The following is a 20,373-nucleotide window of genomic DNA, read 5'->3' as shown; positions in this document are numbered from 1 at the left end:
TCGCGAGAGCGGGCGGGGCGCTCTGCCGGCGGCGCTCCCGCACAACATGGCGGCCGCGGCGGTGGCTGCGGCTGCGGCGGCTGCGGCCACGGCGGCCACGGCGGCGGCGACCGGGACCGCCACTGCCACCGCCACCGTGACCGCCACGGCCGGGGCCGCCGCGGCGCCCTCCGCGGGTCGCGGGGGCAGCGTGGCCACCGCGCGCGGCTTCTACTTCAACACGGTGCTGTCGCTGGCGCGGTCGCTCGCGGTGCAGAACCCGGCGCCGCTGGAGAAGGTGAGGGGCGTGGGGGGGTTGTGGACGAGTGGGCTGCGGCTGTGACGAGAGTGTCACGCGTGGGGGCTGCGAGGTTGTCACGTGTGGAAGCTGTGTCTGTGTGTGTGCCTGTGCAGGGCGGAGGATCGTCTTGCGAGAGGGATGTCGTGTCTGTGTGTTCGTGTTCACTCGTCACGCCAGGAGCCGCCTGGAAGGCTCGGCAGGCCCCTCAGTGCAGATGCCCGTCGGGTGTCCGGGCCGCCCCTCGGCGTTGCCACGCATGGGGCCCGCGGGGAGCGGGTCGGAGCAGCGGGCGATGCATGGCCTGTGGTTCTGTGGCGGGCTCTGTCCCGCCGGCCGTGTCCGTGTGTCCGGGGGCCCTCACGGGTGTCCCTGTGCGCCGTCCCCACCCAGACGCGCCTCGCGTGGGTCGTGGGCCCTCAGCGGCTGCGCCTCCCCCGGGCTGTGCAACAGCGGCTTCCAGGCGTGATTAGTCTCGGCCTAATTGTGGCGGTTGCTCAGCTCCGTGTGCCGTGTTAAATCCCTCCGTGGGGGAGGTGAAGCTCTGCCGTAGGTGTGCCCGGCCGGGGGTCTCAGTGTGGGCAGTGCCCGCGGGGGCCGCTCCTGCCCCGGGCAGGGCTCGTGTGCTGCTGTCCGGGGATTTGGTGTCCCCACGGAGTGACAGAACGTCAGCATTGCCTCATGCAAAACCGTGACTAAACAGCTGAAAAGCACAGCTCTGCTGCTGAAGGCTCTGCTGCGTCTTCCTCTCATCACTGTCTGTAACTACTTGAAGGGAAGTTCTGACCAGGTGGGGGTTGGTCTCTTCTCCCAGGCACTCAGCAATAGGACAAGGGGGCACGATGGGCTCAAGCTCTGCCAGGGGAAATTGAAGTTGGAGATCAGAAAAATATTCTTTCCAAAGAGAGTGCTCAGGCATTGGAATGGGCTGCCCAGAGAGGGGGTGGATTCCCCATCCCTGGAGGGTTTTCAACTGAGATTGGCCATGGCACTGAGTGCCATGATCTGGTAAAGGGACTGGAGTTGGCCCAAGGGTTGGACTTGATGATCTCGGAGGTCTTTTCCAACCCAATCGATTCTATAATTCTGTGATTCCTGGCCAGCTGTTGCCGCCTTCTGCTCTTACTTGTTGCTCTGGAAAGGTGCCATTGGTGTGACAGCCAACAGTGAATAATTTCCTTAAGCCTTGCTGTTGGTTCACTAATGCCCAGGTATTTATTTATTTATTAGTTTGACAGATTACAGTAGGAGATAAATGATATTAGTAGTCCTTATCTAGCTAAAATTACTCATATCATTGCAAATATAACCTGACGTGAAACACACCCAGCAGTCATTTTCCAAAGTTCACATAGCCTGCTACGTTTTATGTTGAGCAAGAGGATTGTTTGTGTTGTTGTGTTACAAGTCTTGTTGAAGGACCAGAATCCTAAATTCCACTGAGCATCTTGTAGATTCTCTTAATCCTCTAGGGAAATTTTTTCTTGGTTTAGAAATTTCAGGGTGGGGTGTTTAAAGAGTTATCTAAATAGGAAGCGACTTGACATTCAAACAGAAGTGAGTCAAACAGTTATTTATTGTGACAGTCCTTTTTAGATGGTATTTATTGACATTAAGGAAATTTATGAAAAGGCAATGTGCTTGCTGTATTTTGCATTTCTTAACAGTTCTATGGAAAAACAAAATATTTGGGAGATTTGATATATTATTTAGATGTGTGTGTGCTGAGTATGGGGTTAAGTATTAGGTAAGAAGTAAGAAAATGATTCTTCTGAAAATTTAACTGTAATCTGAAGGATTTGAGGGAAGATAATGCTCGTTTGTAACAGTTATTTGTTCAGTGCTGTATGTGCAGAAGGCATCAGTGCAGCTGTAACCAAAGCTCCATCCACCTGATTTTTTGTTTAGAGGAATTAAGTAAATGTGATAAATGCTCCTGCTGCATATTTGTTGCACATCTAAAATGCCCAGTGAAGGAGAGGAAGGAAGGCTTGGTCATACTGCAACACTCTGACCAAGTGTTGAAGCAAACCTTTAAATCGACCCATGTTGTGGTAGAAATGTTTGACATCCACTTGAGCTTCTTCTGCCTTCCTCTGGTTCGTGTCACTCCTCACTCCTCCCAGGCCCTTGGATGCTCTCGTTAAGATTGGTGACTAAAGGAGGACAGTGTGCCCATCTGGCTTCCAGAAGGTGGAGAGACCACTGCCCACTTCAGTTTGTTTTGACACTTTGTCTTGTTACACTGTTTTCTCCCTCCGCTGTTTTTCAGGTCCAGAAGCTGCTCTGTATGTGTCCAGTGGATTTCCACGGGATTTTCCAGTTGGATGAACGTCGCAGGGATGCTGTTATTGCTTTAGGGATCTTCCTAATTGAATCTGACCTTCAGGTATTTTCCCCACTTGGGCTAACTGTTTATCTTGAAAGATTGATTCAAGTTTAGTTGTTCAGTGAATGAAAAGGTGGTATTTACTCTTCATAAAAATAAATGAAGATATCAGAGATGAGAGATGGATGCAGTCAGGAGAGCACATGGGAGCAAGGACAGCACTGAGGGGTGTGATAGAAAGTAGTCATGGCACTGCCCCACCAAACTGCTTCATGTTTTGGGCTCATCACAGCTTAGGAGAGAGAGGAAAGACTGTTCAGGAGGATTTAGTGAGACCATATGTGTCATTGCATGTTCTTCCCCACACACCCCTGAGTGACAGGGATGTTCAGTGCAACCCTCAAGGTCAGGTTTGCAGCAGACCCTTTCCTGCCTGGCCAGGATGAACAGACAGTGCACACAGGCTGCATTGTACATGAGCATCCCTTCTGTGTCTGCCAGCCTGGCCAGGACAAGCTGGTTCTCTTCCCTTGAGTGCTGGGCATGGTATTGTTCTGTGCAGGGGAAAGGAAGAACGTACAGAGTCCTGGGTCCAGAGGCATTAGACCTCACTTTCACATCTTCCAGGTTGCTGGGATTTGCTTCAGGCCTGAATTGTTTCTGTTTAGGATCCAAATGCTGTGATACAGCTTGTCTGGAAATTATTGGTGTTGTAAGTCAGCTGTGTTTGTATTTTGTAGCTTTTTTATGCTGTTTCCAAAGCCAGCAGTCAGTGTTAGGTAATCCAACCCCTCGAGGAGGGGAAGTGCCCTCCTTTGATTTGCAGCTGAGGGAGCTGAAGTGTTACACAGGTGTGTTAAGTGACTTGCATGAGGCCATGGGATGGATCACGTGAGGTGGGATTGGCACTCAGTATTTCCAGCTGCCTTAAAATTATTTTGGGACCTTGCTGTCAATGGGTTGTCATTAGGTGCTGTTCTGGAACTTTTTTGGGCAACTTTTACAGAGAATGAACTGTTGCCTGGAATGAAAGGCTTGGATTTAAGGCCCTGAATTGGGTTGCTTTGTGTTGAAATCAGTTTTGCAATATTCAAGAAGCCTGTGGAGTAATCAGTAGGAGGGATTTCTGTGTGTTAGTGGAGCCTTTCCATATCTCTCAAATATCCTGAAATTATATGATTCAGCTTTTCTTCTCTGTTTTAAATGGACTATTTTCTTCCTTAGCACAGGGATAATGTGGTTCCTTACCTGCTCCGGCTTCTGAAGGGTCTTCCCAAAGTCCAGTGGATAGAAGAAAGCAATGCACGGAAAGGCAGAGGTGATGTTGGGATTTTCTTACGGAATTCCAGCCAGGAAATAGAAATAGCAAAGGTTATTCAGGACATGGTACAAGGGGAGGTGAGGGGTCCTGCTGAGTTCTTGGCTCTTGGCTTGACAGCCTTTAATACAGATTTTCTTTAGAAGCAAAGAGGAAGTTGAATAGCTCCATGTTGTCCATGCTGACAGCTTTTTGATAAATTGAACTTCCAGATAGTTCTGTGTTCAATAGATTTTATTATTAAATTGGAGTAGATCGTGTAGTAGTTAAGAAGAGTGGAACCTGAGATTTGTACACTCTGCTTTGAGCTTTGATGCTTAGTTGCTACTTCACCACTTCATTTCTTGCTCCCTTAATGTCTCTTAAAATTAATATAACAATAATTTTATATAGTAGTATATAATTTATTAAATAGTTTCAATTATCAAAAGCCTGGAAAGTTTTTCATTATTAAAATTTTCACTCTAACATTTCAGTGGGAATTATGATGGTCAGAGTGCTTCTAAATTTTGTATGCAATACTGTATTTTTCCACAGTATCTCAGAGCTCTACAACATGGGAGTCACTTATGTCTTCTTGCTTTGTTATAATTTGCTCTTTCTGTGTTGGTTCTCTCTAAAAAATGGTTTTCTGTCACTTTGCAGGTTTGCTTCCAGTGGCAGAAAACTTCAGCTTCTGCTTGGTGACGTTGTTGTCTGACGTTGCCTACAGGGACGCGTCTCTCAGAGAACAGGTGCAGTTCCCGTCTGTGCTGTGCCCCAGTTCTGCAACCCTGCAGTCCTGACACGGCTGGAGAGCAGTGCAGAGCTGCCTCCCCCTGCAGAGGGGCTGGTTCCTTTAGCTCCTGTCCTGGTGCATTCATTTGCTTGTGTGAATTGTCAGGTGTCTGGAAGATACTCATAAGTCTGCAGTTAGTTTGGGTGTCAGTCACTGAGCCCAGAGTTTTAGAATTCCAGCTTTGATGCTGGGTTGGGACTGCTGCAGTTTCATTGTGCTGGTACACACAGCTCACTGCAGCCTTCACAAAAGCAGCTCTGTGAGCTGAGTGAGGGCAATGTCCTCTTGTAGTCACACTTTTACATTAATGTATGCCAGTTTCAGTTGTTGTAGTGTTCTGCTATAAGATAATGAAATCTCTTTACCAAAAGATATTATTGTATGTCTGTCTTGATAACTTTAGATCTTGGATGCAATCCTGCAAGTAATGCAGTTCCTGTTGGGAATGTGCCAGACACCACAAATGCATGATAAAGGTACTAATAAAATTGTTACTATCTTTGTAACTCTTGTCCTCTGAACTTCTCTTGCTGGTTATCAGGATCACTCCTGAAAAGTGAGCAACATTTTCTTTTGACTTCCCTGAGCACGTATCTATTCTGTTTGTTGCTGACTGGCAAATACAGAACTAGAAGTGAATTAATTTGTGATTCTGTCATGGTTTTTCCTGTACTTGCACAAGTCAGTCTTTGTGAAGCACATTAGGCTGAAACAGTTTAGTGCAGTGGTAGCAAAAACTGTGAAGAGGAAGTTCTAAGTTACTGCTGATGTCCCGTTACATGTTTTTCTTTTCCAGAATATTTGTGCAAGTATGCAGTGCCCTGCCTGATCGGAATTTCTCGGGCCTTTGGTCGCTACAGCAATTCAGAGGAGGCTCTCCTTTCAAAGCTTTTTCCTAAAATTCCTCCACATTCCCTGAGAGTTCCAGAAGAGCTCGAAGGCATTCGCCGACGATCCTTCAATGACTTCAGATCGATTCTTCCCAGTTCTCTGCTCAGTGTTTGCCAGGAAGGAACTCTAAAGAGAAAGGCCAGCAGTGTCTCCAGCATCTCACAGGTTTGTATGACTTTCTGCTGGAGTCACTGCTCAGATTATTTTTTGATCTCAGTGAAGTTAAAACAGCATTAAGCCAGGACATGCAGAGAGTCTCTTAACACATTGTTTGATCAAAGATCTTTATTTTGGTTCCACAACTGAATTTCAAAATAACTTTGTGGTTTCTGAGTTACAGAACTATCAGTAACAGTTAAACTAACAACTGTACTAGTAAGTCTTCACATGGAGCAATTGACAAATCCTATTCCTTGTGTTATTCTAATTAAAAAACCACTGTAATGTATATCTGTATATTTGGGAAGCTGGCACTTAATGGCTAAAGTTTTCAGAAGTGCTGAGGGTACAGGAGCTCTCACTGGTTTCACCAGAAGCTGAGTGCTCATTGTCTTGGGGGAAAAATGCATTCAGATGCTGTTTTGGAAACCACAAACTTACTGGCATAGTTTCATACAGTACTGGAGTCATCATTCTCATCTCTTCCCTTCAGTCAAAAGGACTGAAATAGCAATTTTTAACTTCCTGTTTTTGGCTGGAATTGAGCTGTTAGGCTCAGCAATATGTAGTTCTTGTTAATTTTGCTTAAAGATGTGTTTCATTATACAGTGCACAAACCACCCCCTGAAAGATCTTTTCAGTGTTTTATAAGTATTTTTTTAAATATGGCTCTTGTGTGATTTTTCAGGTTAGTCCTGAACGTGGAATTCCCCCTCCCAGCTCTCCTGGGGGAACTGCAATTCAATACTTTGAAGGTAAATTATTTTGCAAAAGATCAAGGGATTTGTTTCTATTTATAGAAAATTAAAACCCAAAAACCTTTTAACCCCTTTCTCTACCTTCTAGAATTCTTAGAGTAATTCAGTGGCACATCCTGCTAGGATTTTGAAAAAACCTGTGCTTTAAAGACAGTAGAAAGTACTTATTAACACCAGTTACAGCAATTTCCAGGCTCAGCTGTTTCTGGCAGGTTTTGAGAGACACAACTCCCTTAGTGCCAGGCAGTGCCTGGTGCTGAAGAGCTTAATTCAACTAAGCCAAAAATATTTTGGGAGATTAGGCTGAGTAACTTTGAGGAATAAGTGTTAATATTGTGCCTCACTAGGCAGTTGATTTGTTGGGTTAGGGTGTGGTGTTTGAAGCCTTTGTGGCACATTGTATAAACCCAGAACAACTGCTCTGTTTGAAGTTAAGTGTGATGTGGGTCATTGTGTAAGACCCAGTAATAAAGGAGACACTGAAGCAGAGTGTTCACTCATGTGAAATAATTACTGTGTCTCAAAAGGCAGAAACAGGAACAAGTTTCATGAATTAATATACAAACTCTCAACCACTGAGATTCAGTAGAGTTGTAGATGTGAGTTCTAAATCAAAGCAGGTCTTAGAAATAAACTCTTTCCTGAATCAAGCAGTGGACTAACTCTGAGGTGTTTTGATGTCTCTGGTTTTCTCTGGCCCATTGAGGTTTTTAGCAGTTTGGACTTTATCTATTTCTGTGCCATTCTGCTCTCAAGCCCTGGTTTAAATTTATTTCTTCCACATTACTTTACTTTTTCCTTCATGTTGCTATTTCTGGAGGCATCAGCTCTCCTCAGTCATATACTGGAGTTGCAAGGCTAATTAAAATGTCATTCTTAAATTGCCAGGTAGACCTGTTTGTCTTCTGCCTACCCTGCTGAACCAACCTATCCTCCTCCAATCTTATGGTCTTCCTGGTTTCAATTAAAACAAACAAACAAAAAAGGCTGCAGGTTAGAGAGAGGATATAGTAGGAGAACAAAAATAATCTTAATTAAACCTATAGGTGAATAGTGGACAACTTTGTAGAAATTTTGGAATCCTTTTAATTGTCTCTCTAGCAGTGTTATGATTATTCTGATTATGATTTTATTTGTAACTTCTACCAGATATTTCAGTTACAGGCAGCCCTTTTATTATTTCCAATGATACAGTTTGTGCTGATCCTGCTTTCTGAAGAAGATGAGTAGTGACCTTGGTTTTATTCTGTTCAAGGCTATGGTTTAGAAAAGAAATGACTTTTTTGTTGTTGTCAATAAATAGTCTGGCCAGAAAGGCTGTTAATCACAGGAACAGCCAGCACAGCCAGCTGAGCTCTTCAGAAGGCAGAGAGATAATTTCTCAAGTGGAGACAGAGCTGAGAGCAGTTTGCTGAGCAAGTTGTTTGCTTGATGGAGTACTTGAATCCAAAAAATAATTTGATTCTCTTTGCTTTCAAATTGCAGTAGTGGATTGGTATCTATTCTAAGATGAAAGCTGTGCTATGTGTCCATTTAATCTAATATAGGGGAAAGCCTTAGAAGACAGTTTTAACTTAACCTGCTCTTTGCACTTCTGTGCTTTTGAAGTAAAGAGCATCTACAAGTGTTTTCAGGTAAATGCACATCAGTAGTATGAGAACAGTTCTTGTTAGAACTGTCTATGACAAGTCATTTTGAAATTAATTCTCCCATTGAGAAAATAAACTTCTAATGAACAAATGTATTTTTTCATCATAGTTTTCTGTCTATGCTGAAATGTAGCTCTGAATAACTTACAAGGTAAAGACTGTCCCTGTTTTGGAAACAACTTTTTAGTAGTGACTAAATGTTACTATAAAATGAAGTTAATATCCCTTCCCTCCTCAAACAAATATTTCTGATGTTTATTTCTGCTCAGGCTCGTATCTTCCTGATGGGAGTGCACTGGATCCTGATTATTACTTCTCTACAATCAGCTCCAGCTTTTCAGTTTCTCCTCTCTTCAATGGCATCAACAATAAAGAGTTTAACATCCCCCTGGAAATGCTGAGGCAGCTGTTGAACATGGTATGTGATGGCTCCTTAGAAGGCTACAGTGAGGTTGCATTCCAGATATCTGTGCTAGAAAGAGATGCAGTTTAAGTTTAAGCTTTTAGAATTGCAAACAAAATGGCAATCTTTGTCTCTTCAGCTTCTTGTAATGTTTTTATGGCATTTAATGTCATGCTTCAATAGCATTCCTGAAAAGCTCTCAAATAAACTGAAAAATTTGCAAATCAGGTAAGTTCATGTCAGCTTCTTTCTGCTTGAGTCTTGCTGGCCACTTGTTCTGAGCTCACTCACAGAGCTGTTTTTTGCTGTGAGAATGAGACCCCTTTCTGGAAGGGTTTGGTTGCTGGGAATTCATGCAAGTGACAGGAACTGCAGGCCTGTTCCTGCACCAGCTCTTTTGGAACAGCACAGAGAGGCTCAAATATTCTTGTTGAAGCCTTAATTTCATTTGACACTTTGCGGTGTTCTCTGTGCATGGACAAAATTGTATTGTTCCCTAAAGTCACCAACAGGAAACATCTTTCTGATGTTTTTTCCTCCGTAGGTAAAACAGATTGTTGGGGATTCTCTTCTGAAGACCTTGGATGCTGTTGTGGCTGAAGTTGCAGAGGTATGTTTTTGAATTCTTTCTTGAATTACTTTAATGCTTCATTTTTTTGGCCATAATTCTTGGAAAAGTAGTCTTTTACCTAGGTAAGATATGTCTTTCTTTTTGCACAATGTTAATTATTTCTATTCTGAACAGTTTCTTCAATGGTTTAAATCTAGTCTTGGATAGTGTAAAGGTGGGGAGAGGGGTGAAGGAGTGATGTTTTTCACTAACATAGTTATTCCTCTTGTTATTCCTCCCTTGTCCTGATAAATTGAAAAATTGGTTGCCCAAAGCTGGTTTACTGTAGACTGAGGTCTTCATTGCATATTGTAGTCACACCATCTTTTTTTTCACATAGATGGGATGTGTTCGTTGTTTTCTAGTTTCAAAATCGCTGCTTCTCTTTTAGTTGTCATCTCTAACAAGTTTATTAGTGTTACAGTTTGCAGACCTTTGCTTTCAGAGGTGTCCTGCTTGGTTCTCTAGGGGTGTGAGTCCTTGTTCTCCCCTTCCCTGAGCTCCACCACATTTTCTGGAGTTCCCCTCAGGCTGTGTTGGGAAGGGGCTGTGCTCGCTCTGTGCAGCAATGGCTTTGCTGTGCTCTCCTGCCTGCCTTGGGCACTGCTGGCTGTGAAATGCAGGCCTGAGTGGAGACAGCTTCAGTTTCTCTCCTTGCTATCTCAGTGAAATGAGAGGTTGGAATCTCCCTTTTTTCCCCCCTCCTTTTTTTAAGCCACACTGTTGGAACAGACAAGTACTCTTCAAATCAAAAGAGTGACTGAGTCTTATTTAATGCACTGAATGGCTGTACTTTTGTTAAAAGGAGAGGGGGGAAAAGTCATGAGGTTACTTCATGCACCTGTTTTACATGCTGGCTTACCTTGGGCAGGAAAATAACATGAGTGAAATGAGGTTTATTTATCCATATAACAGAAAACACTTCCTTTTGAATGTAGCAGGTTGTTTCTTTTCTGTTTCAGACGGGTGCTAGTACAGATCTCTATTACAAAGCATTCAGTGACCCTCTTTATCTTGCACAATTTAAAATGCTGAGAGACACGTTATACTATATGAAAGGTATAGTATTTATATTTATTTTTATATTTACCCTTCATTATGTTTAGAATCCAAAGCATTGTATTGACTGCTTGAATATTGGGGGTTTGCAATTCCTACATGTGGTATTAAATTTGTATTTGAAATGTTTCCATATAGAAAAGGTGCTATGGAAATAGACAAAGTACTTTGAGCACCATTAAAAAGATAAGTAGATGGCATTTGACTTGTCTGCTCACTGGTGGACTTTGCTGTGAAATTTGCCTTTTGGGCAGGACACAAACTTGATTAAATCACTGAATTTATAATGTAGCAATGAATTTCACATTTGCTGTTGTTCTGATACACTCTCTTCCATCCCTCCAGTATAATGTTGTTCCCTTTTCTCTCCTTAGACCTGCCCAACTCATTTGTGAAGGAGGTGCATGACTTTGTGCTGGAGCAGTTCAACAGCAGCCAGTCAGAGCTGCAGAAGCTCCTGCACGACGTGGATCGGCTGCACCACGAGCTGAGCCCGCTGAAGCTGCGCTGCCAGGCCAACGCTGCCTGTGTGGATCTCATGGTGTGGGCTGTGAAAGATGAGCAAAGTAAAACATGCTCTGCCATGGCTTGTCTCTTGTGTTCTGAGTCATAGAAATACTTACAGAGTAGATGATGCTCAGGGAAAAATGAAATAGATTTTATGGAATACTTTTTGCTGTCAGAATACCAGAGTAAAACTTCCATCAAAAGGCTGTGAGATGAGTTGGTTGGATAGACATCTCATAGAAGTGGAAACAGAAACTTCCCTTTGGCTAATCTGGAGGAGATGCTGTAATTGCTGAATTATATTTAGCTGCTTATTTTCAAGTTTCTGTTTTATTTATTGATCTGAATGTCTTAAATATTTCTCAGTGAGTCTTTTAGAGAAAATGTTTTTTCTTCATTGCTGGCAGGACTGGGAAGCTCTTTTTTATTTTTCCTCAGTTTTCTTTCTTGTATAAATCTCACCCATCCTCTGAAAGTGAAGGATTTTTTTCCTTGTCATACTTGATTTCTGTCCAGTGTGAGGTGTGCTCAAAATCAGCTCTAAGTGCTGTTATTCTTCAGTCACAGTGTTTGACAAAGCTTTTTGGTACAGATAACTGTTTCCAGAACTGGTTTTGCAGAAGCAGCACTCAATCTTTTTGAGGAATTGTACTATAGAGTGAAGCTTATAAATTCTGTGAATTATTTTCAAAATTCCAGTAAGCATTGGGTTGTGTGTGGCTAAGAACAAATCTGATAAGATGAATTTTTCTGTTGTATTTTTCATTTAAGGTGCAGAAAACCTGTGCATCAAGTTATCAGAGAAGCTGCAGTCAAAGACCTCAAGCAAAGTCATCATTGCCCACTTGCCACTGCTAATTTGCTGTTTGCAGGTCTGTCTTTACAGTGTTTGGCATTGCTGCACAGTGAGGGAGGGTTTGGGGAGTTTTACAGTCTGCCAGAACACTTTTTATCTGCTCTTTGTATTACTTCCCATCAGTGTGCTCTGCTTTCGGATTATAGAGTTCTGCTGTGGAAACTGGGAACTGCTTTTAGAAATTTCTAAGCTCAACTACTTCTTGAAGAATAATATGAGTGAGATTTTTTAATCAGTATTTCTGAAATAGTTAGTTTCTTAGCCCATTCCATGAACACTTAAAATACTGAGACTGGCAGGTCTGAGGTTTTAGACTAAGAAAGACTTGGTTTTATTTTTCTGTCTTATTTAATACTTATTCATAGTATCACAAATATGGTGTTTTCCACCACATAATAGGTTATCACAATTTTCTAAATGTTGAAACTTGTCCAGTAACTTTATTTTTGGAGAGTGCAGTTCATTTCATGTAACTCCTGTGAAAACACACGGGAAGAGCAGCAAGGCTTGACTGGCATGTGACACTCTAGAATAACCTGAAAGAGTTAGAGGCTTAAAATGTCTAAATCTTCCTTTAAAGATTTGAATTCCTCAGAATTATATAGAATTTGCTTTGTTTTGGGGGGTTTCTTTGTGTTGAGCTGAAACTGGAACCTTATAGTTGAAATAAAAATTGTGCTGTTTTATTCTAAGGTTATGTTTTCTTGGTTTTCTGTTTTCTTTTTAGGGTCTAGGTCGTTTGTGTGAGAGGTTCCCAGTTGTGGTTCATTCTGTCAATCCATCTTTGAGAGACTTTCTTGTGATACCTTCCCCAGTGCTTGTGAAACTCTACAAATATCACAGCCAGTATCACACAGGTGAGGGGGAAAAGGCTGTGCTGCAAAGGGGTGGTTTTCCAGCTCCTTGATACTTTTAGATATTTTGTGGTGATGCAACTGAAGATGGAAATGGAGATGGATTTGTGCCCGAGCTTGTCTTTGTTTTCTTGGAGGCAGAGGGGAGAAATGCAAATAAAAATCTGGTAGCAGTGTGTCTAGGGACAAGCAGTGTAGGTAGAACTACATTTATCCCAGCAGCAATATTGCTGTGTCTCCAGTGCTCATACTGAGTATTTCTGCCCTGAGTGAGATGCTGCAGCTGGAGCCAGTGCATAATTATCCTCATAGTGAGGGAAAAAAAATCACATATCCAGTTGGAACATGCCTTGTTTCAAGTTGTGGCCGTTGTGTCCTGTTCTCCTACAAAGCCTTCCTGTGTCTGCTCAGTAACCTACTTTGTGCTTTGGGAGGGAGCCACTGGCTGTGTCCAGAGCTGCTTCTTCTCCAGGCTGAGCAAGGTCACGTTCCTCACACTCCCCACACATGTTCTGTGCTCCACCAAGTGACCATCTTGGCACTTGGCAGGTTTTTGCTGCCGTTTTTAAATTTTAATACCAAGTTATGATTTCCAAAAGAAAAATGTTCAATTTGAATCCCTTGCTAGAGCAAAAACAGTATTGTAATGCTAAAGTAGAGCAGGTGAAGTAGTAAGTGACTAAATTTGGGAACAATTATTTAGGGCTGGTTAGATGCAGTCATGTCTTGTATAGTTCATCAAACAGTGTTAATTTCCATACTCCCTGTTCTTAGTAGGTGGTAATGACATCAAGATCAGTGTCACCAACGAGCACTCAGAGTCCACCCTGAATGTCCTGCCTGGCAAGAAGAGTCAGCCATCCATGTACGAGCAGCTGCGAGACATCGCCATAGAGAACATCTGCAGGTGAGGGCCTGGCACTGTGCTGGGCACGGTGCTGTTTCCTGGCAGAAAAGTATTGGGCCTGTTCAGGAGTCAGTGCTCTGTGCTGCTCTAAAGTCTTGGTGCCTTGTTTGATTGTGACTTCATTTTCCTTCAGATGTCTCTTACTTCTGTTTGGGTCCTAATTGTAAAATAATAATTCAGTCTGACTGTTTTGCTTCCCACATCTGTAATTCAGGACAGTCACCATTTTTATATTCAGCGATTTGATTTTTTGCTTAGATTATCATGGTGAGCCTCCTATAACAGAAGGATTGTTACACACTCATGTGGGCAGTGTAGGCACTATTCTTCCCTTTCAGACACCTACAGAGAACTGGAGGGAAGGCAAATAGTTGGTGACTACAGACAAGTAATTAAAGTTTCAAAGCAGAGGACTCTGAGTGTACCTTATTTCGTATTCCCACCTTTATTGTTGCTGGAGAAAGCACAGGGAGAAACTCTGCTCATTTTTAAAAATAAACCTACAGTATTACTAGACAATCAATTCTTCAGGATAAACTTTCTTCCCTTATACCTGGCATGCATTTACAGTAGTAAAAAGCCATCTGTTCAATTGATGCTTTGGTTTCTTTTCTGTTTGTTGATACTCCAGGTGCTTGAAAGCTGGTTTGACCATCGATCCTGTCATCGTGGAGGCCTTTCTGGCCAGTCTGTCCAACCGTCTGTACATCTCTCAGGAGAGTGATAAGTGAGTTCTTAGTCATCAAACCCATTTGCATTCAGTGAACCTGAGGCTTATTCTGAGATATAAGTACCAGCAGCAGTATTTTGGAATATGTCTCTGAGATTAATGAGCTTGTATGTGCAGCCAGGATCTTCCCATGCCAAGCTGAGCTCCTGCTTTCATAGTCAGAGGCATGAGTTCATTTTTAGCTGATTTAATCAAGCAGACCTTTGGTGAATATTAACCAATTCTGAGCCCTCAGCTGAGTGATACTCTCTCTGCTGTATAGTTCAAGCTTCAGATGTCTTGTTTGGCTAGACACATCTTATCACTTGTGGCATTTGACTGTTTCACTTTTAAGAGACCAATCAACCAAGAAACTTCCAAGGGGATACTCCATAGTAGTTGGTCTCACTGTCAAGTCATAATATCTAGCCCAGCATTTTTACCTCTTTTCAACTGTTGTTTCTAGATCAGTTTGTTCATAGATTAGTGTAGATTTCTTCAATAGTGAGTTTAAAAGAGTTTTTATGTTGAAAACCAACTTGTGCAGCAACATTAATGTACTGGTATACAGAGTGGCAATATTAAAGCTGTTAGTGATATCTAAATTTAGTATACAAACTGTTTCTTACATGAAACGTAACCATGCTTAGAGGTCCTTAACTGTTGAACATGGATCACATTGGGTTTTTTTGTTTGATTTTTATCACAGAGAGGCTCATTTGATTCCTGACCACACCATTCGTGCTCTGGGGCACATTGCAGTGGCACTGAGGGACACCCCAAAAATGATGGAACCCATCCTGCAGATCTTACAGCAGAAGTTTTGCCAGCCACCTTCTCATCTTGATGTTCTCATTATTGATCAGCTTGGCTGCTTGGTCATCACTGGAAATGTAAGGAAAGAATTGGCCAAGACAGTGCCAATTCGTGATCCCTTTCCCTTAATTAAAAGGAAACATAGTTTAGAAACTGCATTTGCAAAAGTTTTTTTATTTCTTTTCACCACAGGCAGGCACCTGTACAGTCCTTGTGACATCAGAAAACAAAATCTATAATGTGTAAAGTGCTGTTCCTATAATGAAGATGAGTCTCCACAGAAAATAATACAAGCTTTTTTAAAAAAAGCAAACTATAAAACCCACCAATCTCAATGTTTTCAAGAGTTATTGTGAAGTTTTTATACTTGGCCTATGTCACAAATAGGTGCACTGTGTCTTTTTCATAAAAGTAATTACTTTTCACAGTCTTGTAGGTCCATACATTTAAAAGTATAGGAGATTGTCTTCTTCAGTCAGATAAAGGTTAACTGACATGTTCCAAATGTTATTTGTGCCTCTGAACCAACAATTAATTGCCAGAACTCAGAAGCCTGAAATAAAGTTTTCCATCAGGAAGGCAGACTTAAAGAACTTAATGATTTTTTAAAATCTGAGCAGTTAAAAACATTCACAAAATCACTTGCACTGTTTGCTTTCTGGAAGCTGAAACCTGCCCAGGCTGTGGCCACATCCCTGTCTGCAGAACTTTGTAACGGTGTATTTATGGGGTTGTTCTTTAGAGATTTATGTTCAATAAGCTCTACTTAGTGATTTGACTTTGGTTTTTTTGCAGCAATACATTTACCAGGAGGTGTGGAATCTCTTCCAGCAAATCAGTGTTAAAGCAAGCTCTGTTGTTTACTCTGCCACAAAAGACTCTAAGGATCATGGATACAGGTAACACTCAGCTGTGTCCCTGAATGAATAAATACTGCATCAAGTATCCTTTGTGCTGCATCAAGGATTGGAACTTCTTTCAAATTCTGCAACAAGGTTGTAAATAGTATTGTTCTGTCTTCTTTGGTGTTAAGCATATTAGTTTAAAAATAGTAGCAGTTCATAATGTAGAGGTTCCTGAAGATGTTTTTCACTACTGTTAGTATTGATTTTTCCTCTGTGAGGTGTCAGTGCTTGTAACTGATAACTGACATTGATGACTTATCTGTAACTACAGTAATTAATCTCTTAGCCTAGAGAAGCTGAGTGTTCTGTTTTGTTTGTAATGTGGTCTCAGTACTTGTTAGGGATTAAATGCACACCATTAACCATTTAATTCTTTGTGTGCAAGTTCTGCATTGTAGTCCCTGCTACAGGTGACAGTTGTCACTGGCTCTATTGGTGGTTGGGGTGGGCTGGGTATCGTTTAATGCAGTGTGAGTACTGAGAGGGCTGTTCTGTCAGTAAATGTTAACAGGCTGCCTGAGCCAATGTGAGCTCAGCTTTAACACCTGACCCAAGTTCTGGTTCTTCGGCTCAAGAGCTTTCCCAAACCAGAAACACAGCCCTTGTCTGCTTTTTGTCTGCCACAAGAAAGCACTTTCCTTTTGGCCATGGTGGCATCATAAACTAAATGTCCTCTGGAGGCACAACTTACAAATAGCTTTGCACTTAAATACGGCATTTCAGTTATCAGTAAAGTGCTGTCCATAAAACATAAAGCAACACCTCAAAAACCTGAGTGAAAAAACATCAGCAGCCTTATTACAAGAGTGACTGTCAGTATCATGGAGAAAGCACTGAGAATATAAAACTTTGAGGGATTGCTTGTTCCTAACTGTTGTTTCTGCCCAGGCACTGCTCCTTGGCTGTCATTAATGCCCTGGCCAACATTGCTGCCAACATCCAGGGGGAGCACCTTGTGGATGAACTGCTCATGAACTTGTTGGAGCTGTTTGTTCAGCTTGGGCTGGAAGGAAAGAGAGCCAGTGAGAGAGCAAGTGAGAAAGGACCAGCACTGAAGGTCAGATGAATCTCTTTGCCTTGAGGACAGACTGCATTAATCAGGGATGCCAAACCTTCTCTTTAAAGGGAACTGGGACTGTCTAGAATCTGTTTTTCTTGAAGCCTGTGATAGAAAATTGCTCTCTACAGGTTTCATGGATTCTTTTAACCACAGATGAGTGAGCTGAAATGGTGAAAAATACACTGTGAACATTGCTCTAAAATGACACGTCTCAGTTGGTTCACCCTCCTCCTCTCAGGGATATTTTCCCGCTGTTTTCAGTTTTGGAATCACTATGGGAGACAAACTGGTGCACTGAGTTAAAGCTGCCTGCACATGGAGAATGTGTGATAGATGTCAGATGGGCTGAGGTAGGAGGCAGTGTTTGTTTAGTGTGGGGATCCTGAGAGCAGCTCTCACTGGAGAACACCCTGCTCAGTGCAGAGCAAAAGTTCTGAAAGGCATTCTGAAGCCTGAGTCACTTCATTTTCAGGAAGAGATGAAGTGGGTAAAACAGTGCCTGTGCTGTGCTCCCCAACAAAAGCAGTTTTTGCTGTGATAACTTTGCCTGTCTCTGCTTCTCAACATACTTAATTTGGCTCAATAACCTTTAAAATGCTTCAGTGACTTAATTGTTCTGTTTCCAACCATGCAAAAGTGGCTTCTGTGAGGGAAAAAAAAGGATATTTTTCTTTTGCTGTTGCTGATAGTTGACAGGAATGCCCTGAGTATGCCCAGGGATGAAAGTCATTGCATCTTCTTCATTCTCAGTGCCTTCTGTTATCATAAAGAGGCTGATACTTCATTTTTTGTAACAAAAGTGCTCATATAAAAGCGTGTTTTCTCCAGATCTGTGTGTTGGTGTCATGTGCTGGGTTCTGTCTATCACAGTGTGTTTGCATCTGTGCTCTGACTCTGCAGCAGTGAGTCACAAGCAGTGGGTTGTCCTGAAGAAAAAAACAGTGACTTTTTCCAGTTATTCCTACCTCTTAGAGTGTCTTGAGTGCTGTTATTTTATTGCCTTCAAAAATACTTTAGGACCCATCTCTTGTTGTGCTTTATCTTTACTCTCCATGAAAGGTACATAGAGTGTGTTTTGGTTGGGTTGTGTCATTATTGTGTCATCTGAAGAGTATTTGGCTTTGTTTCTCCTTCTTTCTTTTTCTTTTTTTTCTTAATTGTTTTGGTTTATTCTGCTTCATGCAAAGCTGTACCTTGTTAGCATGTCTCCCTTGCCTCCTCCCTGTGGGACCAGCAGTCTCTGCACCTGGTCTGTCCCTGTAAGGAGGAGGCTGGGGGTTCCCTCCTTTCCAAACCCCATGGGGAGGGATAGGGGGGTTAGGAAAGACTTTAGAGAGGAGATCCCTGAGCGTGGTGTGTGTGCTCATCAGTTTTTGCCTGATCAGAGAAGGTGAGAGATGATGTGCTGTGTGCACTGAGTGTTTTCAGTTCTCAAACACTCCTTTTGGCCCAGAGCAAACACTCTTGTGTAGAGTGCAATTTAAAGAGTCCTTAAAGGAAATACGAATTTTCCTTATGCTTCTTATATTTCAATGGAAAAAGCTGCTCCTCCTGTTTAAATAAATTCTTGAAAATGGTGTCTTTTTCCAGACTTGTTATTTTTGGCTACATTTTGGTAGTGAAATGAAACTATTAGTAAACATTTGGCACTTATTTGCGGACACCCATTTAATGTTAACGTTCCAGCAGTTGCTGGATGTTAGAGCAGACATGGTATCAGTGGATGCTTCTCCTGTCTTTAGCTCAAAGCTTAATATCCTGACTTCCAAACATTGACAGCCCTGTGGTGACAGAGTAAAAATCCCTTCAATAGGCCATGAGGAACCACCTGAAAGGCTTTGGTAAAAGGCTCCAGGGTGTGCTCAGTGCTGTGGTCTCTGTGCATACTCTCTGGGCCACAACTATTTGTGAGATCAGAGTTGGGATTGGCAACAGGGAGAAGGAATGTTTGATGCTTGAAATACATTAATAGCAGGTATTTTAGAAATGCTGTTGGAGATGTTTTGGTAACTCACCTTTTCTTTTCCAGGCCTCCAGTAGTGCAGGGAATCTGGGTGTGCTTATTCCTGTCATTGCTGTGGTGAGTAGCCAATGGCTGGGTTGTTGCAAACAGAGTAATTTTTCTGACATTTATCCAAAATTGGTCCTGTTTTATGGTCTGATGGTTTCATTGGCAGCTAGTGCAGCATCCAAGAGAAAAGCTGTACAACTGGAAAATAGACCTTCTTGCTCTAAGGGGGGAAATAATTTGTTTAATAATGACAAATCTCTTAAAAAATAATGAATCTTTTATGATTCAGGGTTAGAGGGTTTCAAGCTGTGAATTCAAGAGATTCATGAGCTAAATAATACCACAGGGAATATTACTTTGAATGCTATTTGACATGCAGAGTAATAACCAGCATGTATCTGTGGCCTGAGCAGAAGTGAAAAACAAAAGGTAATAGAAACAGAGCTAAAAATAAATCTTAGTTTGGCAGCACAGTGACTTCTGCTTGTTGAAAGGAAAAAAAAAGTCATTGATAAAGGAGGGAGGAAGTGTCCTGTCTCTTTTGAGAATTGACTGTCACACTGTGAAAGCATCTTAGGAAATGTGCAAGAACTCTGTCCCTTCCAGACTCATTTATTCAGAAGTGTGTCTGTGTTTGGTCTTGGTTGTCAACTTTTTCTGGTGTAAAACCACACTTTTTAAACAAATATAACTACTAATTAAGGGAAAGAATTGGTGTGTGACCTTTCTAGATCTGCAACAGAAAATTTGATACATCCAGTTTGTGTTTCCAGGTCAGTAAGACTATTTGCCCAACTGCTGTAGCTTTTACCAAAAAATCATGTCTGAAAGATCTACAGACAGACTTACTGAAGGACAAAAGGCTCCTTTTCCCCACCCTGAAGCTGAATTATTCTTTGGAGCTTTTCCTGCACAGCTGGTGGGACAAAAAAGGGGAAAATGCATTCCATATTAGCAGCAGGAATTCCTGCTTGTAACTTGCTCATACTGCACATCCATTAACAAGCAGAGGAGAAATAATTCATTTCATACTCTGCCCTCACAAACCCCTTTACTGAATCTTGTCAAAGGGAAGGACCTAAAATTAGCTCTGGTTAAAGATCAAAGGACTGTTCCTTTCCTTCCTCTGCCTCTATCTCACCAGTTTTCCATGAGCTCCTCCCAAGTTCCGCAGTGACCACACGGGCCAGGTCTGACTGACAGGGATGTGTTTATGAATGCCTTGGGTCGCTGTTGTTGAGCAGCTGCTCAGGTTTGTGTGAGCTGGGTCTGTGCTGAGAGATCTGTCCCCGTGGGCAGAGCATGTTCAGCTGTCAGTGATGCTGCTCTGGGTGAAAGCAGGACCAAACCTCACATACTGAGAAAAGATCAGTGCTTGTTAGAGTCTTCATGTAAGAGTTATGGAGGAACTTTTGTGTTTCAAATTTTTATTGATGATATATTTGTTCTGAATAGCTGGTGATAACTGCATTTTTCTTAACCACTGTGACCTTTAAATGGAGTCAGGTAGTGCCAGA

The 20,373-nt window shown here is 42.2% G+C and overlaps 1 protein-coding gene across 2 annotated transcripts in view; it reads left to right on the top strand.

Annotated features, from left to right (window-relative positions):
- Nucleotides 1–21: 21 nt before the first annotated feature.
- The window catches only part of PI4KA (phosphatidylinositol 4-kinase alpha), a 56,807-nt gene continuing 36,455 nt past the window's right edge, over nucleotides 22–20,373 (top strand). Inside the window, exons 1-19 of one of the 2 annotated variants that reach the window (XM_071572335.1) lie at nucleotides 22–277; nucleotides 2,550–2,666; nucleotides 3,831–3,924; nucleotides 4,570–4,658; nucleotides 5,106–5,178; nucleotides 5,499–5,758; nucleotides 6,441–6,507; nucleotides 8,429–8,577; nucleotides 9,107–9,172; nucleotides 10,135–10,231; nucleotides 10,606–10,797; nucleotides 11,510–11,610; nucleotides 12,322–12,451; nucleotides 13,226–13,355; nucleotides 13,987–14,082; nucleotides 14,774–14,957; nucleotides 15,676–15,779; nucleotides 16,674–16,842; nucleotides 18,875–18,925. In XM_071572335.1, coding sequence (XP_071428436.1) covers nucleotides 47–277; nucleotides 2,550–2,666; nucleotides 3,831–3,924; nucleotides 4,570–4,658; nucleotides 5,106–5,178; nucleotides 5,499–5,758; nucleotides 6,441–6,507; nucleotides 8,429–8,577; nucleotides 9,107–9,172; nucleotides 10,135–10,231; nucleotides 10,606–10,797; nucleotides 11,510–11,610; nucleotides 12,322–12,451; nucleotides 13,226–13,355; nucleotides 13,987–14,082; nucleotides 14,774–14,957; nucleotides 15,676–15,779; nucleotides 16,674–16,842; nucleotides 18,875–18,925 — 2,400 coding nt within the window. In that variant the 5' untranslated portion in view covers nucleotides 22–46. Of the gene's footprint in view, nucleotides 278–2,549; nucleotides 2,667–3,830; nucleotides 3,925–4,569; nucleotides 4,659–5,105; nucleotides 5,179–5,498; nucleotides 5,759–6,440; nucleotides 6,508–8,428; nucleotides 8,578–9,106; nucleotides 9,173–10,134; nucleotides 10,232–10,605; nucleotides 10,798–11,509; nucleotides 11,611–12,321; nucleotides 12,452–13,222; nucleotides 13,356–13,986; nucleotides 14,083–14,773; nucleotides 14,958–15,675; nucleotides 15,780–16,673; nucleotides 16,843–18,874; nucleotides 18,926–20,373 lie in introns of both variants that reach the window. The other variant, XM_071572334.1, reaches the window with a different exon arrangement.

Source organism: Pithys albifrons, chromosome 17, assembly GCF_047495875.1.
Source record: "Pithys albifrons albifrons isolate INPA30051 chromosome 17, PitAlb_v1, whole genome shotgun sequence".
Taxonomy (NCBI): domain Eukaryota; kingdom Metazoa; phylum Chordata; class Aves; order Passeriformes; family Thamnophilidae; genus Pithys; species Pithys albifrons.
The sequence above is the reverse complement of the archived record's forward strand: the minus strand, read 5'-3'. Positions and strand labels throughout refer to the sequence as shown.